General features: G+C 35.9%; 1 protein-coding gene across 1 annotated transcript in view; it reads right to left on the reverse strand.

Annotated features, from left to right (window-relative positions):
• The window catches only part of PHTF2 (putative homeodomain transcription factor 2), a 67,638-nt gene extending 53,813 nt beyond the window's left edge, over positions 1-13,825 (reverse strand). Inside the window, exons 1-4 of the mRNA XM_008051117.2 lie at positions 13,640-13,825; positions 10,838-10,894; positions 3,607-3,676; positions 2,883-3,041 (exon numbers count right to left, since the gene is read on the reverse strand). Of these exons, the coding sequence (XP_008049308.2) occupies positions 2,883-3,041; positions 3,607-3,676; positions 10,838-10,894; positions 13,640-13,825 (472 nt within the window). The remainder of the gene's footprint in view (positions 1-2,882; positions 3,042-3,606; positions 3,677-10,837; positions 10,895-13,639) is intronic.
• Positions 13,826-16,276: the final 2,451 nt, after the last annotated feature.

Consider the following 16,276-nt stretch of genomic DNA (forward strand, 5'->3'; position numbering starts at 1 on the left):
TGACAGAGTGAGACTCCAACTCAAAAAACTAACAAACAGACAAACTGATAAGCATGGAAAACTAACCCAAACTGTTAAAAATATAGAAAAGAAGCTTAGAAAGACAGAACAAAACCTTCAAGAGATGAATGACTATTTCAAGGGGCTGAACCTAAGATTAATTGGAATTCCTGAGGCAGACAGAGAGACAGAGACCACCCTGGAATAAACATTCCATAAAATTACCCAAGAAAAATTCCCTCATCTCATCAGTGATGCAACCATTCAAACACAAGAGATTCAGAGAACCTGTGTGATACAACAAATGAGAAGACAAACTCCTAGATACATAGTAATTCAACTACAAAAAGTAGGTATAAAAGAAAAAATCCTAAAGGCAGTAAGAGAAAAAGATCATACTACCTACCAGGGAAGACCAAATAGAATAGCAGCAGACTTATCTACAGAAACACTTCAGGCCAGGAGAGCTTGGAGCCCAATCTTCAAAAGTTCTCAAAGATAAACAATTTCAACCAAGAATTACCTACCCAGTTATGATAAGCTTCTTCAGTGATAGAGCATTAAAATATTTCCCAGACATTCAATCCCTAAGAGCTTATGCTACCTCCAGACCAGCTCTACAAGAAACACTTAAGAAAGTATTAAACACAGAAGAAAGGGAAAAAAGAACAACAACGCCCTTTACAAGAATGCAGGAAAAAGACTGAAAATACACGACATCAATCAACCCAAAAATCAAAAGTAAGACAATAAAGAAACAAACAGCAACAGCAGCAACAACAAACGCCATAAGAACATTATGACAGGGATAAACTCACATCTCAATAATTAGCCTGAATGTGAATGGACTAAATGCACCACTGAAAAAACAGAATGGCAAATGGATAAAATATCATAAGGCAACAATATATTATCTCCAAGATACTCATCTCATCAGAAAGGCACTCATAGACTCAAAGTAAGAGGATGGGAAACAAAATTTCAGGCAAATGGAACACAAAAGAAAGCAGGAGTCACAATCCTAATATCAGACAAAATACCCTTTAAGCTATCAAAATGTTCATTGTGCAGGTACATTTATCACAGTATTGTTCACAGTAGCAAGAACATGGAACCAACCGTGCTGCCCATCAAAAGAGGGTCGAATTTTTAAAAATGTGGTACATATACATGATGGAATAGTATGCAGCCATAAAAAAATAACAAAATCATGAACTTCACAGCTGGATGGACTTAGAGTCTATAATACCAAGTGATTGTTCTCAGAAACAAAGAACTGAGTATCACATGTTCTCACTCATAAGCGGACCTTGAACAATTATCATAATACTATAAGAAAAGGATTGACAGTAGCAGGAAACTACCAGGAGGGGGCTGGGGAAGCAGAATTGGCAGTAATGGGAATCTGCCTGGGAAAGGGGGGGGCGCACTTCATCAACAAGGGTAACTGCATAATGAACATTTGTATACCTAACCCTGAATTGTACCTTACATCTTTAAATTAAAAAGTTAAAAGTTTTTTTAAAAATGAGAATCCAAGCCGGGCTCGGTGGCTCAGCCTATAATCCCACGCCTTTGGGAGGCTGAGGTGAGTGGATTGCCTGAGCCCGCGGGTTCGAGACCCACCTGGGTAGCGAGACCTCATCTCTACAATAAATCAAAAAATCAGCCGGGTGTGGTAGCGCATGCCTGTAATTCCAGCTACTTGGAAGGCTGAGGCGGAAGGATCGCCAGAGCCCAGAAGGTCGAGGCTGCGGTGGCCGGGAGCGGCCACTGCACTCCAGTCTATGCGACAGAGTGAGACTCCAGCTAAAAAAAAATGAGAATCCAGAAAGCAATCAGCAAAGTGCATGGTATACAGAATTTCAATAAAGAATAACAGCTCAGATCACAGTGGTAAAAAGTACAGAAAAAAAATCATACCTAAAGTAGGAAAAATAAACTTGCACAGGTAGTTTTTAAAAAATATATATATATATCATGTGTATGTATCTGTGGGAGGTTCATTCTGAAGAGATTTTCTTTCAAATTTTGGTTTTATTTTATCTTATTTGTAGAGACAGGGTCTTGCTATGTTGCCTAGGCTGGTCTCAAACTTCTGACCTCAAGTGATAAAATGCTGGAATTACAGGTGTAAGTCATCGCACTCAGCCTCTTTCTAATTTTAAAAAATCCTTTCCATTTATATTTTTTTCCAACCATTCACAGATTCAAATTTTCATAAAATTATATTGGAAATGGCAACCCCTTCGGGTCCCCTCCGACTGTGGGAGATTTTCTGTCCTCTCAATAAATACTGCTTTCTCAAAAAAAAAAAAAAATATATATATATAGGAAACCCACTGCATTGTTTTCTCAAACATTTTAAATATCAAACCAGTTTTGAGTCTTATTAACCTATGCATACTCACATCATACTCAGTATTAATTAGTATATATTTAAAACAAGGCCTTAATAACCCTAAAAATGTGACACATATACACAATGAAATATTATACAGCCATAAAGAAGCCACAAACATATGGACTTTGCAGCAACTTGGTTGGATTTAGACTCTATCATACTCAGTGATCTATCACAGAAACAAAGAATAGAGTACCATATGTTCTCACTCACAAGCGGACCTTGAACAATTCTCATAATACTGTAAGAAAGGAATTGGCAGTAGTGGAAAACTGCTAGGGGAAGTGGGGTGGGATTGGCAGTTGAGGGAAACCACCAGGGAAGGGAGGAGCACACCTCATCAACAAGGGTGCCTGTATAATGAAACTTTGTATACCTAACCCTGAAGTGCACCCCACATCTTTAAAACTTAAAAAAATGTATATATATAACATCCTGAAAGTTAACAGTAAACTGCATTTCTATTGCTTAATTATACCTTGAAGAAGATAAAGGACAAGAAGCCAGAAAAAGATGACCTTTGATGTTACTTGTAACCACCAGCGGAAGAAAAAAGGAAAAAATACAACTCGAACGATTCCCTTTCTAGTTAGAGAAGTCCAAGGACTTTCAGGTTTTGCCTTAGCAAATGCAGACCCTGAAAAAAGTAAAATGAGATGATAAGAGTATATTTACATATTATTCTTTAATTTCCTTAGAGAAAAAAAATCAATGCTTGAAAACAATACATAATTTTACTCTGTGCTATCAGCAGGAATGTCCAATTTTGAGTGGTAGGCACTTTAAAAATCATCCTTCATATTAACTTAGGCTCTTTGAAAAAAAATTAATTGAAATAACAGAATTTCTTCCGTACATTTAATAAATACAGGCCAATATTCAAATGTCAGTTCCAGTTGGGAATTATAAGTTACTACTTTAATTTTTATAACCAAGTTCTATAGTTTGTTAAACAAAAACAAGCTGTTATTCTTTTATATCAATGTCTTAGAATGATGCTTAGTGTAAGGAAAGACTAGTCATTGGTATTTAAATGCTTTCTTCTCTTTTAAAATACTATTCCTGCCTTCATTTAGGCTCACAAAGCTTTTATTTCTACAAATATATTTATATGTCTACTTATGTATCTTAACCTACTTGGAATTCTGTGTCTTCAATGTCAATGTCTATTTGTACTAAGCATTTATCTATCTAAAACTCACCTCTTACAAGATCAACATCTATGAGGTCTGGTTTCACATGTGCTGTTTTCTTTGGTTTATTCCTTAGCCCCTATAATATACAAAAAGAAGTAATGGAATATACTATATACATATATTTAAATCCAGAATAGCAGAAAAGAACCAACTTCTAAAGATGTCAATTTAAAATAAAATCTTTTAAGTAATAATATAGACCAAAAAAATCCTCATTATACATTTGTTACAAATGGAACACCATCATAGTATTACAATAAATTTTATTGCTTTCCAAAAGGGCATATTTAGGGAATGTGTATAACATGCGAGGCCTGTTATAACAGAAAAATTTTAATACAAATACTATCACTACCAAGCAAACTTGGGTATACAGCTGAGATGGCCTAGGGGACTGCACTGGCTACAGATTGGCATTATGAGAGGACTGAGGTTTGCTAGGGGAGCAGTAGCCCCAAAGGGCCCTCAAGGTATGGTGCTGGGGACATTATTGCAAAAAGCAGCGGATCATAGAGCTGAGAGGCCCAGGCAGATTTCCCACAGATACCAATCAGCTGAGACCCAGAGAGACTGATATTACTTCGGTTTGCCACTATGTTCACATGCCAACCACTGATCAGACCATAATGCCTCTTCATTACTTGAGAATTTAAGATAAGATGACCAGGAAGAGGGGGAGGGAGAAGCAGTTATTGTGACTTCATTTAAAATTGAAATTATTGAACACTGACTAAGATTGTTTCTGCTATAATTGTTTGTAGAGCAAGAACGGGGGTGTAGATCAAAATCAGTGAAAAAAAACTATAGAAAAATAAGTTGCTTTATTACTTAAGACAAGGAGATTAAGAATTGGAAAAGGTGAAGCTAAACTCTTCGGGAGCCAAGGGTTGAGAGATGACACAAACGTTTAGACAATTTGTTTAATTATTCAATTAACCAAGTAACTGCAGTAATTTCTTTCTTTGGTCCTAATCCAAGTGATAGTGACCTTCTAAGATGTAAGCAGATTAAGTATTCTGCTTGCATCTAAGAAGGGAACAGCATTTGAGATCAGAATTAACTGAAATGTCTAAACCAAAAATGCATCCTGAAACCAAGATACAATTAATCTTTGAACCCCTTCAGCTAGCCTGTTCACCTGGAGTTGCAAACCACCAAGAGATACAAAAACTAAGGAGACAGAAAGGGTCAGGGTTACAGATATAGCAATGACAATTTTTTGGGGTGGGGGAGTCTCACTCTGTTTGTTGCCAAGGGTGGAGTACAGTGGCGAATCAAGACTCACTGCAGCCTCCAACACCTGGCCTCAAGTTAGCCTCTTGCCTCAGTCTCTCAAGTTGCCAGGATTACAAGCGCAAGCTTCTGTGCACAGCACAATAATTTTATGTATAGTTGATCCTCATATTCTCAGATTCCATATCTGCAAATTCACCTACTTGGTAAAACTTATTTGTACCTCCCAATCAATACAGTAGTACTTTTGCCCTCATCTGCAGACATGCACTGAGAAACAAAAGCAATTGAGTCATCCAAAGAGCACATTGTCAGTTAAAGTAGGAGCAGGCAATGATTTACTTTCTTTTTCAACTCTGATTAGTGTAAGCAAGTATCCTTTTCTTAGTCTAGCCAGTATCATGTTTTCCACATTTTTGTGCTTTCTGTTGGCAATTTTATTGTTTAAGATGGCCCTCAAGTATAGTGCTTGTGCTGTCTAGTGTTCCTAAGTACAAGAAGGCTGTGATGTACCTTATGGAGAAAATGTGTTAGATAACCTCTGTTCATACGTGACTTACAGTGCTGTTGGCTATAAGTTCACTGTTAAATGAACCAACTATAAATTAAATAAGGTGTTTTTAAACAGAAACACACATAAAACGAGGTTATGTACTGATCAATTGACCAAAGTGTTGTTACCAAAAACTCGTAGGAACCTAACTTTGTATTTCCCCTAGCAGCAACAGTTCAGTATTCACTAACTCAGTCAGTGTTCATGTTGACTTTATAGAACATAACTCAGCCAAATAATAAGAATCATTTGTGATTGTAAGTCATTTCCCATTTTAATGTCATTATAAAGTTTTAAGTCACTCCCAAGATTTTGCAAGTTAGAAAAGCAATTCTAGTGATACATATATTTTAAACAAAATTTAATTAATAAAGCAATATTTTGATTTGGCATGAAGTCTATTACAATGGGATTTTACCTTTATTAGGATCAAAAAACTGAAAGTAGTAACATATCTTAATATACTTCTATCTTTTATTATTGCTATTCTAACAACTTGAAAATAACCTTATTACCAATGTTTTCTGACTAATCTAAAGCTTAATTTGCTGCTGTATACATAACATTTTTTATCAAGATTGTTTTATGAAGTGAAAGTTCTTCTAAGAGAAACAAGGAATTGTCTTGATTCATGCAACTGTTGCTTTTCAACATGTTCATTCTATTTGGTCTTGTTTATATGTGGTTCATTTCCAACTTATATTCTATTAAAATATATTTATTTTCAGCTACATTGTAGTGCCATGCCATAACTGCCAGTTTCGATAAAATTTTTCCTTCAAGGAAACCTATCAGAATACTTAAAGAATTTTTAAAAAGAAAAACAGAAAATGTTCACTGATAAATCTAACATTAATGATTTTATTCATAAAAATGAAAGCTATCAGCATCAAGATATGAGCATTAATAAAATTTAATTTTAATTAAGTATACATTTTGACTTGGAAAATTTTAAATTGGTTCAGAGTAAATTACAGTTACACAAAGTAGCATAGCTTTCAGGACTACCAATAAGTTTAAATGAACAAATAAAAAAATGAAAACTAAGCCGGGCTCGGTGGCTCAGCCTGCAATCACGAGCCTTTGGGAGGCTGAGGTGAGTGGATTGCCTGAGCCCATGGGTTGAAGACCCGCCTGGGCAGCGAGACCTCATCTCTACAATAAATTTTTTAAAAATTCAGCCGGGTATTGGTAGCGTGCGCCTGTAATTCCGGTTACTCGGAAGGCTGAGGCGGAAGGATCGCCAGAGCCCAACAGGTCCAGGCTGCGGTGGCCGGAAGCGGCCACTGCACTCCAGTCTGGGCGACTGAGTGAGACTCCAACTCAAAAAAAATAATAATAATAATAAAAAAATGAAAACTAAATTAGTATTTTCTTTAAAAAGAATGAATGTTTAAAACTACCAATTTACATACAAACCAGAAAGTGGAAACAAGTAGCATGAATGCAATTAATTCCCAAGAATAGAAATAATATTTTCTTTATTAGATACACATTTAAACTCTTAAAGTACGTTCTTATACTGAAATTACTCATATACAGTAGTATGAATTTTGTAATTTTAAAAATCTCTAAGTACACAGATAACATTGAGCCAAAAAAATGAAGGGGCTTGTTTAAGTTTAGTAAGTACTTTTGTTCAATTATCTAGACTTCCTGTGCATGGAACTACTATAATACTAAGACTCCATCAAAGCACGTAAACAATTTCACTTTCTAGAAACCCTGTTTGTTCTGTCTTTTAGTTTATCCCCCTTTTGTTCTGTAATGATCTGATATGATAAGCTTTTTGGTGAAGCTTTAAAAGCCTAGGAGGAGCCGGCCTCGGTGGCTCAGCCTGTAAACCCGCGCCTTTGGGAAGCTGAGGTGAGTGGATTGCCTGAGCCCGCGGGTTCGAGACCCGCCTGGGCAGCGAGACCTCATCTCTACAATAAATCAAAAAATCAGCCGGGCGTGGTAGCGCATGCCTGTAATTCCGGCTGCTTGGAAGGCTGAGGCGGAAGGATCGCCGGAGCCCAGCAGGTTGAGGCTGCGGTGGCCGGGAGCGGCCACTGCACTCCAGTCTGGGCGACAGAGTGAGACTCCAACTCAAAAAAAAAAGAAAGCCTAGGAGGGCTCTCAGCCTTGGTGCCATGAGAGTCAGGAGGAGGCAGAAGCAAATGTGCAGGCTGAAGAACTAAAGAAGAAAGAAAGATGAGACAGAGTCCAAGTAAACCTCTAGCCTGTACACATGTGGAGGCCACAAGAGTGGAAACATGGAATGCCAGAGGCTTGGGACGCTAGTACAAGTTGTCGGACTGCATGCTGTCTAACTTGCTTCTCAGTGGATCTAGAACTTCATTGCCATCCAATTGCCAAGATCACCTTTGAGAGATCAACTTTGCTTGTACCAAACCAATCCCTTTTGGTCCTTTGCCCTGACCCTGTGACAGTCTGGACAAGTTCTGGATTGAGTTATGGCCAAGTGTAACAAATATACAATAAGTCATCTCTTCTGCTGTCTTAGAAGAATCAAAGAATAATAATAAAAAATAAAAGTCTAATAGGTACTAAAATAAGGAATACTTCCACATTTACTTTTAAATTTTGGTCAAAGTGATTAAAAAAATAAAACAAAGGTTTTAGTTATAATTTCTAAAATGTTTAAGAAAAAATAATTCACAACTCACAAAAGATTTTACACTTTAGCAATATCAACTGTGGGTTTTTAATGTAAAAAAATAAGCCTTTCCAAGAAATATATTTTCATATCTCTTTGATTTCTTTAGTAGTTGCTCACTGCTTTGACAGTTAATGAGAGAATCAATTACATGGTATGAACTCAATACATTTGGTACATGTCTCTCTAGAGAACAGGTAGTATTTCAGTTTTTTAAAAATCAAATATCAATATACCACAGCGATGTGCCTCTCTATCTTCCTTAGAATACAAAATTATTTTGCATTATAAATAATTTGTCTCCACTAAAATGTTTAACAAGAATGTATGTGCTTTTAGTCTTGTCAACAAATCGACCTTTTTAATTCAAAATAACAAAAGTAAGGAAGATAATGAGGAGTTGGTTAATGGATATAACGTACATCATCCGGATGATGGATATGATCTATGCATGTAACAAAACAGCACATGTATCCTATAAATTTGTACAAATAAAAAGGAAAGCGTATATATAAATTCAGTGACACTAAGTACATCCATAATGGTAAGATAAAATTATATAGTATATAACACTACCATTATCTAGTTTCAGAAATTTTTTATTGTCAAAAGGAAAACAAAACTAACAATAAGAGCAAGTTTTAATACTTGTTTTAATTCAACTACTATTACACAGTATTATCTTTAAAAGCAGACATATTTCAGAAAGTAGTTATAGGTCCCAGCCTTCCCTAAAATCATCTTGTCAGTGACACCAAGTAGCAACTAATATAATCCTTCCTTACCCTGATCTCTATGTAGGCATGAAAATAGTTGTTTTAAAACAAGAAATTATATAAGTAATATAGTAATTTGTGATGAATGTCTCCCGAAAACTAAAAAAAAATTACGTATATATTTTTGAGGTTTTAAACTTCAAAAGCATCCAGATGTGTCAACTGGTAACATAAGCCTCTCATGGTACTTAATGTTTCCTATTCAATGAGTTAAAGGCTATCTAATTATCAAAGAGAACAAAAGAGCTGCTCTTTACTTGCTTGACTATCCCAACTCTTCTTCAGGCTCTCTCTGAACTATTTTCTTGGATCTCCTTCTTCTCTTTCCTCCTTTTTCTTTGCCTACCCATTAAATGCTGGTATTTCCCAATGTTCTGTTCTCAGCCTCTTTCTTTCATCATTCTGTGGAAATCTACTCATTTCTATGGCTATATCTATATATAGTATGTGTAATATATATAACGCATACATATACAAACCTATACCAAAATGCACTTTATAAACTGAGGACTCCCAAATCTCTCTCCCAAGTACCAAAAGGATATTTCTAAAAGTGAATTCTAAATGTGCTGCTCTTTCAATATTTCCTATCATACTAGTACCGCCCAAATCTGTTAAAACATAAATTTAATTTTCTGTTTAAAATCCTTCAATGTCTGCCACTGTTCCAGAGTATGTCTAAACTCTTGGGTAAGGCATTAAAGCCCCTTCATAATACGACTTCCATTTTCCTTTCTAGTTTTACTCCTAACAACCACCCTAACCTCCTTTCTCCATCCAACCTATTACCAAGTCAAACTTGAGGAGTCCTGACTCAGTCATGTTCCTTCCTTCCTTTATGTATATTTTCATATTTCTCCCTCTGTCTGGAATGTCTTCCCAATTCTTCTTTCTAGTGTCTGTCAAACTCAATTTATTTCTTCTTCTATGAAGTCTTCACTAACCTCCCCAGGCTATCTCCTCCTAAACTCTCCTGTCATCTTATACATGCCTCTCTTCATTGGTTTTCTGTCATTTGTAATTATGTATCTCATTTACAAAACTATAATCTATTCCTCTTTTTGTCTCCATGACTTACTCCTAGATTTAATACATACTGCAACTTTATTTTCTTCATGAAAAATATTTAAACTTGACAAGTGGTAAAGGGTCTTGTTCTTTATTATAGATGACTAAGTCATCTAAACACTAACAGATTCTTTGGACAGATTTCTTGGTAACTACAGGCACTGGTTTTCAATTTAATATAAACCTTTCTATACAAAACAGAAAATGCAAAATAATTAAAGTAATATTCTCTGGGTTCAAATTAAATTTAGCTCGTGCAAGAACACACTGATTAGTATCTACACAAATGAAAAATATAAATCTTATTACTAAAAAAGGATGCTGAGAAACAACAAAATTTAGTTTAGAAATAAAAGTTTTCATGCTAGCAAGGTAGCCTATGAGACTATCTTTACAGCATAAGTGAGGTGATGATATTTTCAGGAAGAAAATACCACAGAAACATTTTAATGAGTGCTTTACTTTCCTAGCTTCTTTTTTAAAATGTCCAACTTGTCAGTGACTCCTTTTGAGTTCAAGTCATTCTGTTAGTAGCACCAAAAAGCAGGTCTCAATTAAGCAGAGCAGCATTTGCACAGGATCACTCAGGAGGGAAAAACCCTAAAACACTTACCAGTTTAATAAACTGTACAGAGCAATGACAGCATCAAAAGGGAGGAAAAGCAAACTAGAAGTATAAGGTGACAAGTGAAAGGGGAAAAAAGCTGACAAAAATAATCATTAGAAATTAAATTTTAAAAGAACAAAAAGATTGTGAAAAGCAAACAAAAAAACCCATCAAAAGTAAAGACGTGACTACAGTAAATAAAATTTACCTCTTTCTTTAAAAGTTTACATAGTATATTAATTTATACCTTAAAAGTATGTGAAAAAATTACAGAAAATGTGATTAATAATCAATTCATGGGACTATGTTTCAAGAAAAACAAAATGAAATAAACTTGTTACCTTGATTTCTCTTTGTTCAACAGATTTTTCCCATATTTGTTGATCATATGCTCCAATCTACGAAAAGAAAAAAAAAGATAACATTACATTAAATGATCATTGCTGGTGCCCATAAATAGGTACAGTTCAGCTTGAAACACAAGCAACTCAGTGTACATTCAGCAGATTAGATTTAGCTCTGTCTCAGACTTCTGGGATGAGTATTGTTTTGCAGTGGTTCTTAAAGCATGGTTTCAAGACCTGTAGTAGTAACATCACTTTGGACCTTGTTAGAAATACAAATGCTCAGCCTCCCCTCCAGAGTTACTGACCCAGAATAATGGATGTAGGGTCACAAATCTGTGTTTTAAAAATCTCTCGATGATTCTGATGTTTGAAAACTACTGCCTAGGGAATCCTTTATTTTTTTTAACTTTTAATTTTTTATTTTAAAGATGTGGGGTACAATGCAGGGTTAGGTATACAAATGTTCATTATGCAGGTAACCTTGTTGATGAGGTGTACCTCCCTCCCCCAGAAGATTCCCACTACTGCCAATTCCACCTCCCCCCCAACCCCCAGCAATTTCCCGCTACTACCAATCCTTTTCTTACAGTATTACGATAATTGTTCAAGGTCCACTTATGAGTGAGAACATGTGATACTCAGTTCTTTGTTTCTGTGATAGATCACTCAGTATTATAGATATTATTATATATTACTATAGTCCACCCAGGTTGCTGTGAAGTTCATGATTTTGTCCTTCTTTATGATTGTGTAATATTCCACCATGTATATGTAGCACTTTTTCTTTATCCACTTCTGTTTTGATGGGCAGCATGGTCGGTTCCATGTTCTTGCTATTGTGAACATTGCTGCAATAAACATACGTGTGCAGATAAGATATCTTTTTCATAGAGTGATTTGAGTTCCTCTGGGTATATATGCCCAGTAGGGGGATTGCGGAGTTATATGGATGGTCGGGAATACTTGTTTTTTCAAATGAACACAACTGTTACAACTTTGTTACATTTGAGGAAAAACTCCCAAATGGTAAATCCTTTATGAAGTAATTTTTAAGTAGGCAAAATACTAATATTCGGTACAGTTAAAGTTGTGAAATGATTAGACACAGGAAAAGAATTAAGAAGCAGAATTCCTGATAGCTTGTATGTCTATTATTCTTAGATACTAGAAAGTTCTCTGAACTATTTACCAGGGCAGGGTGAACCAACTATTCTTTATTGTTCCTACCCAAGTTCTTTCTATTAGCTCCTACTGTCTTCTGTTTCCACTTAATTTCCTGTGTCCAATAGTACACTGAAATGGGTCAACAGCATATAATTATGACTTAGAATTTTCAGTATTTGTATTAAATGAAAATTAGAATCCTAAGAAATTAAAAATATTTCAAATAATTACACTTAAGAAGAGACAGCCAATGACCACAGATAGGCAAACATATTATGAGAAAATTCAGGAAAGAATATTTTCTGACTCACAACATAATTTAACCAAAAGTCCTTTTATCTACATATTATTTTTGAAATCTCACTTTCAAGAAATGAGAAATCAACAATGGCAGAATGGTTTAAAGGTAGCAATGAAGCTGGGTATGGTGGCTTACACCTGTAATCCCAGCACTTTGGAAGGCGGAGGCGAGAGCACTGCCTGAGCTCATGGATTGGAGACTAGCCTCAGCAACATAGTGAGACCTTGTCTATACAATAAATTTACAAAATTAGCTGAGTGTGGTAGCATATGCCTGTAGTTCCAGCTATTTTGAAGGCTGAAGCGGAAGGATCATCTGAGCCCACCAGGTCAAAGCTGTGGTGGCCATAAGCATGCCACTGTACCCTAAAGCCTGAGCAACAGAGTGAGACTAACTCAAAAAAAAAAAAAAAAAAAAAAGAGTAGCCATGAAAGAGGTGGAATAAAAGAACTTATTAAATGACTCCTTAAGAGCTCTTCATTTCTATTATTCTCTCTTGTATATCATCTTATTCATACTAATTCCTCTGGCCCTACAAATCCTGTTCTTTTTCACTACTTTCCTATGACTCCTTTCTTATTTTTAAAACCATGTTATATTATAACATACCCTGAAAATTTAATAACACTTAGACCAAACAACTTACTTACACATAACTAAAACTACCATCAGTCTCTATGAAGCAGAATTAAGAAACCCTAGGTAAACAACAAACAACTACTTAGTCACCTAGTGACTAGTTGTCACTGCTTAGTCATTTAGTGACAAGTTGTTCCTCAAGCTCTCTTGAATTCTGAAATCAAACAATCATCTTCCTTAAAATCAGAAAAGTATGGAAAGAGATTCCACATGAATAACTCTGCTCTAATTTGAGAATGACTGGGCTTAACAATCAAACATTTATTTTGTTTTGTTTTCAGTTGGGGTCTCACTCTGTTGCCCAATCTAGAGTACAGTGACACAATCACAGCTCACTGCAGCCTTAACCTTTTGAGTTCAAGTGATCCTTCCATCTCAGCCTCCCAAGTAGCTGGACTACAGGAGGGTACCACCACGACCAACTACATTTTTTTTATTTTTTGTGGAAAATGTCTTGCTATGTTGCCTAGGCTAAATTTTTCTTTTCATGGTAAAGATTGCTTTATTGGTAGCAGTTAGTACAAGTAAATAAATATTGATCCCCAAAGAAGGGTTTACTTGTCAGGTTACTGGTCCATAGAGAGCTGATCGAAACTGATCCAAGTCACTGCTGGGGTGACTAAAGCCTAGTCCTGCTTCTTGGGAAACGAAGCCATAGCCAGCTGATAGATGGCATATGCTGCTCCCCCAACTGTAAGAATCATGGTGGCTCTATACAGGAGGACATCAGCCACCCCACCCTTTAGATGCACTGGAATTCCAATATCTTCCTGAAACAGCTTTTGTTTCTCTGGAACTTTATTTCCAAAATGCCTGTATGAAGCAGTGCTTATGGTCCTCTGGACAACCTGATGAAGAGTCAGCAGATCCTGCAGCATCCTGACTTAGTTACTGCCCACCAGTCATGCCAACAGTAAAAAAAGTTTTTTTATGTGTAACTATTTCCATAACTGCATACTTTTCAGTGAAATAATAACTGAAATTAATTTTTAAAAACAGGTACCAGTATGTTTTAATAATTACTTTGGCAGTATTTTGTTTTCATATGCAAAGGTATGCCTAAATTCTCTTCAAAAAAACTGTTTTTATTTCAAGGTGAATCAAGAATATGGACGTGAAAATACATATCTTACAATCTTAAAATTGGAAAAAATAAAATAATGCCTGTGCAACAGACCAAATCAGAAATGCAAGTCAGTCCTTGGCATAACTAGGTTCAGTGCAACCTCAGAATGGTACTCAACAGTCCCAGGCTTTAAAAGGTACGGGAAGCCCAAGAAACACTGTAGTGACACAGCAGGTAAAATCGGGAAAGCTGAAGGCTGAGATACTGCACTTGTAAATAGCAGAATGTGATCCTAAAAAAAAAAAAAAGGTGGGTAGGTAGATAGTCCTATAAAAAGCCACAGCATTAAAGAGTTATTTTACTAGAGAGACAATTCTATTCAAAGATTTGATAGGTAAGAAGGACAACATTTACTGTAACAGAATGTCTCATGGAGTCTTAATTTTTTAAAACTACATGTCACTTTCAATGATAGCATAAGTCTCAATTCTCTTTTACAGCAGATTTCTTTTGTTTTGAAAATACTACCAGAATGAACATATAGTCACATAAGCAAACAGACTACTTTCTTGGAGAAAACTGGGAGGATGTTATTAACCTAAATGTAGGTGTTTCAGAAGATGCTCAGGGTTCTGTTTAGTAATGTATATGCCCTTAATGAATTACCCTGACATATGACCAGACAGAATCGTCTCTAAAATCATTTCTTGGGATATGTGTGTAGTAAGTACATCAGAGCCCTCAATAAAAACAAGGTGGAAGCAGGATACTAGAAGGGACAGCAAGGGAATTCTAAAACCCCTTCTGATCTTTAGCCTCACTTTATTTCCAGCTGAACACCTATGGCTGAGTCAAGCTCTTCCCTGAAAGAAACATAATTCTTCTACATCAATTTCTTCTACATAATTTCTTCTACAAAAAATTTAATCACAAGGCCAAGCTTAATTATAGTTCTCTGCGAGAAGTCAGGAAGAAAATAATAACATTACTTTTTAAATGCCATGAAAAAGGTTAAAAGAAACACAATAGTAACATTTGTCTAATAGTACAGAAATTTTAATCAGATAATATGTCCTCAATTGAGATAAAAATACTATATAATATTTTGACTAATTCCAAATTGTAGTTATCTCCTCACTGTTCTTCTCTGCTCTCCCTTACCCATCAATTCCTCTAGTGTTTGGGTGTTTAGAAAAGTGGCTAGCATTCCATGGGAATACAGATATAAAAAGATATATTCTCAAATAATGCTTTATTGATAGATACTTAGAAATAGAAATACCAAGATAATTAATGTATGAGTAGTTGCGCAGATAGCCAACCATATTCTTCTTCATAACTGATGATCTGTTTCAAGGAGGTAAAAACATTGTTCCACTGTTCCATAAGAGAAGACTCTGAGATCCTGATTTACTTTTTTGTAGCCAATCATTTTGTACATGTTAAAAATGTGAAGTTCATTCTCTGGTGCCTGGTATGGTAAGCAATGTGATTAATGCTTTTGTTATTACTCCCAGAGACGCCCTGAATACTGTAAGCCTTTGGTGCACTCCTACCTAACCAGAGGTGACCTATAGTCAGCTTTTCATATTCCTGGTCCCAGAAGACCAAGAACTTTGCCCTCTACAAAGTCATCCTGGATTTTCAACAACAGGTCTAGCAATCCTATACCAATATCTTAGAAGAACTCCTTCCTCTTAATGTCAGCAAGGACAACTCTAAATTTTCTTTCTGACTGGGCATATGGCTCACACCTGCAATCCCACAATGTGGGAGGACAAGGCAGGAGGATAGCTTGAGCTCGGAGTTTGAGGCCAGCCGGGGCAACAAAGCAAGATCTCGTCTGTACCAAAAAACAAAAAAGTTAGCTGGGCATAGTGCCAGCTACTAGAGAGGCTGAGGCAGGAGGATAAGAGGAGGATCGCTTGAACCCAAGAGTTTGAAGCTGCAGTGAGCATGCCACTGCACTCCAGTCCATGAGATTGTGAATCAAAAGTATAAATAAACAAGTAATAAATTTTTTCCCAACAAGTTTTAAGTCCTAATTACTGTGACCATCAGCATTCCTGGCAGAATGTCTAGCTAGCTACTTCCTTGAGAAGACTGAAGTCACAAGATAAAAATATCATTTTCTGTCTTTTCTATCTCTCGTATCTGTTTTCTCATCTAATTTATTTTTCCTTTCCTCTCGTCTTTATAAACAAACTTTGCACCACTACAGAGGTTAAGACTGCCAAAAAACAACTCCTCCCCCCCAAAATAA

Source organism: Carlito syrichta, unplaced genomic scaffold, assembly GCF_000164805.1.
Source record: "Carlito syrichta isolate Samal-C Ts95f unplaced genomic scaffold, Tarsius_syrichta-2.0.1 Scaffold165773, whole genome shotgun sequence".
NCBI classification, from domain to species: Eukaryota; Metazoa; Chordata; class Mammalia; order Primates; family Tarsiidae; genus Carlito; species Carlito syrichta.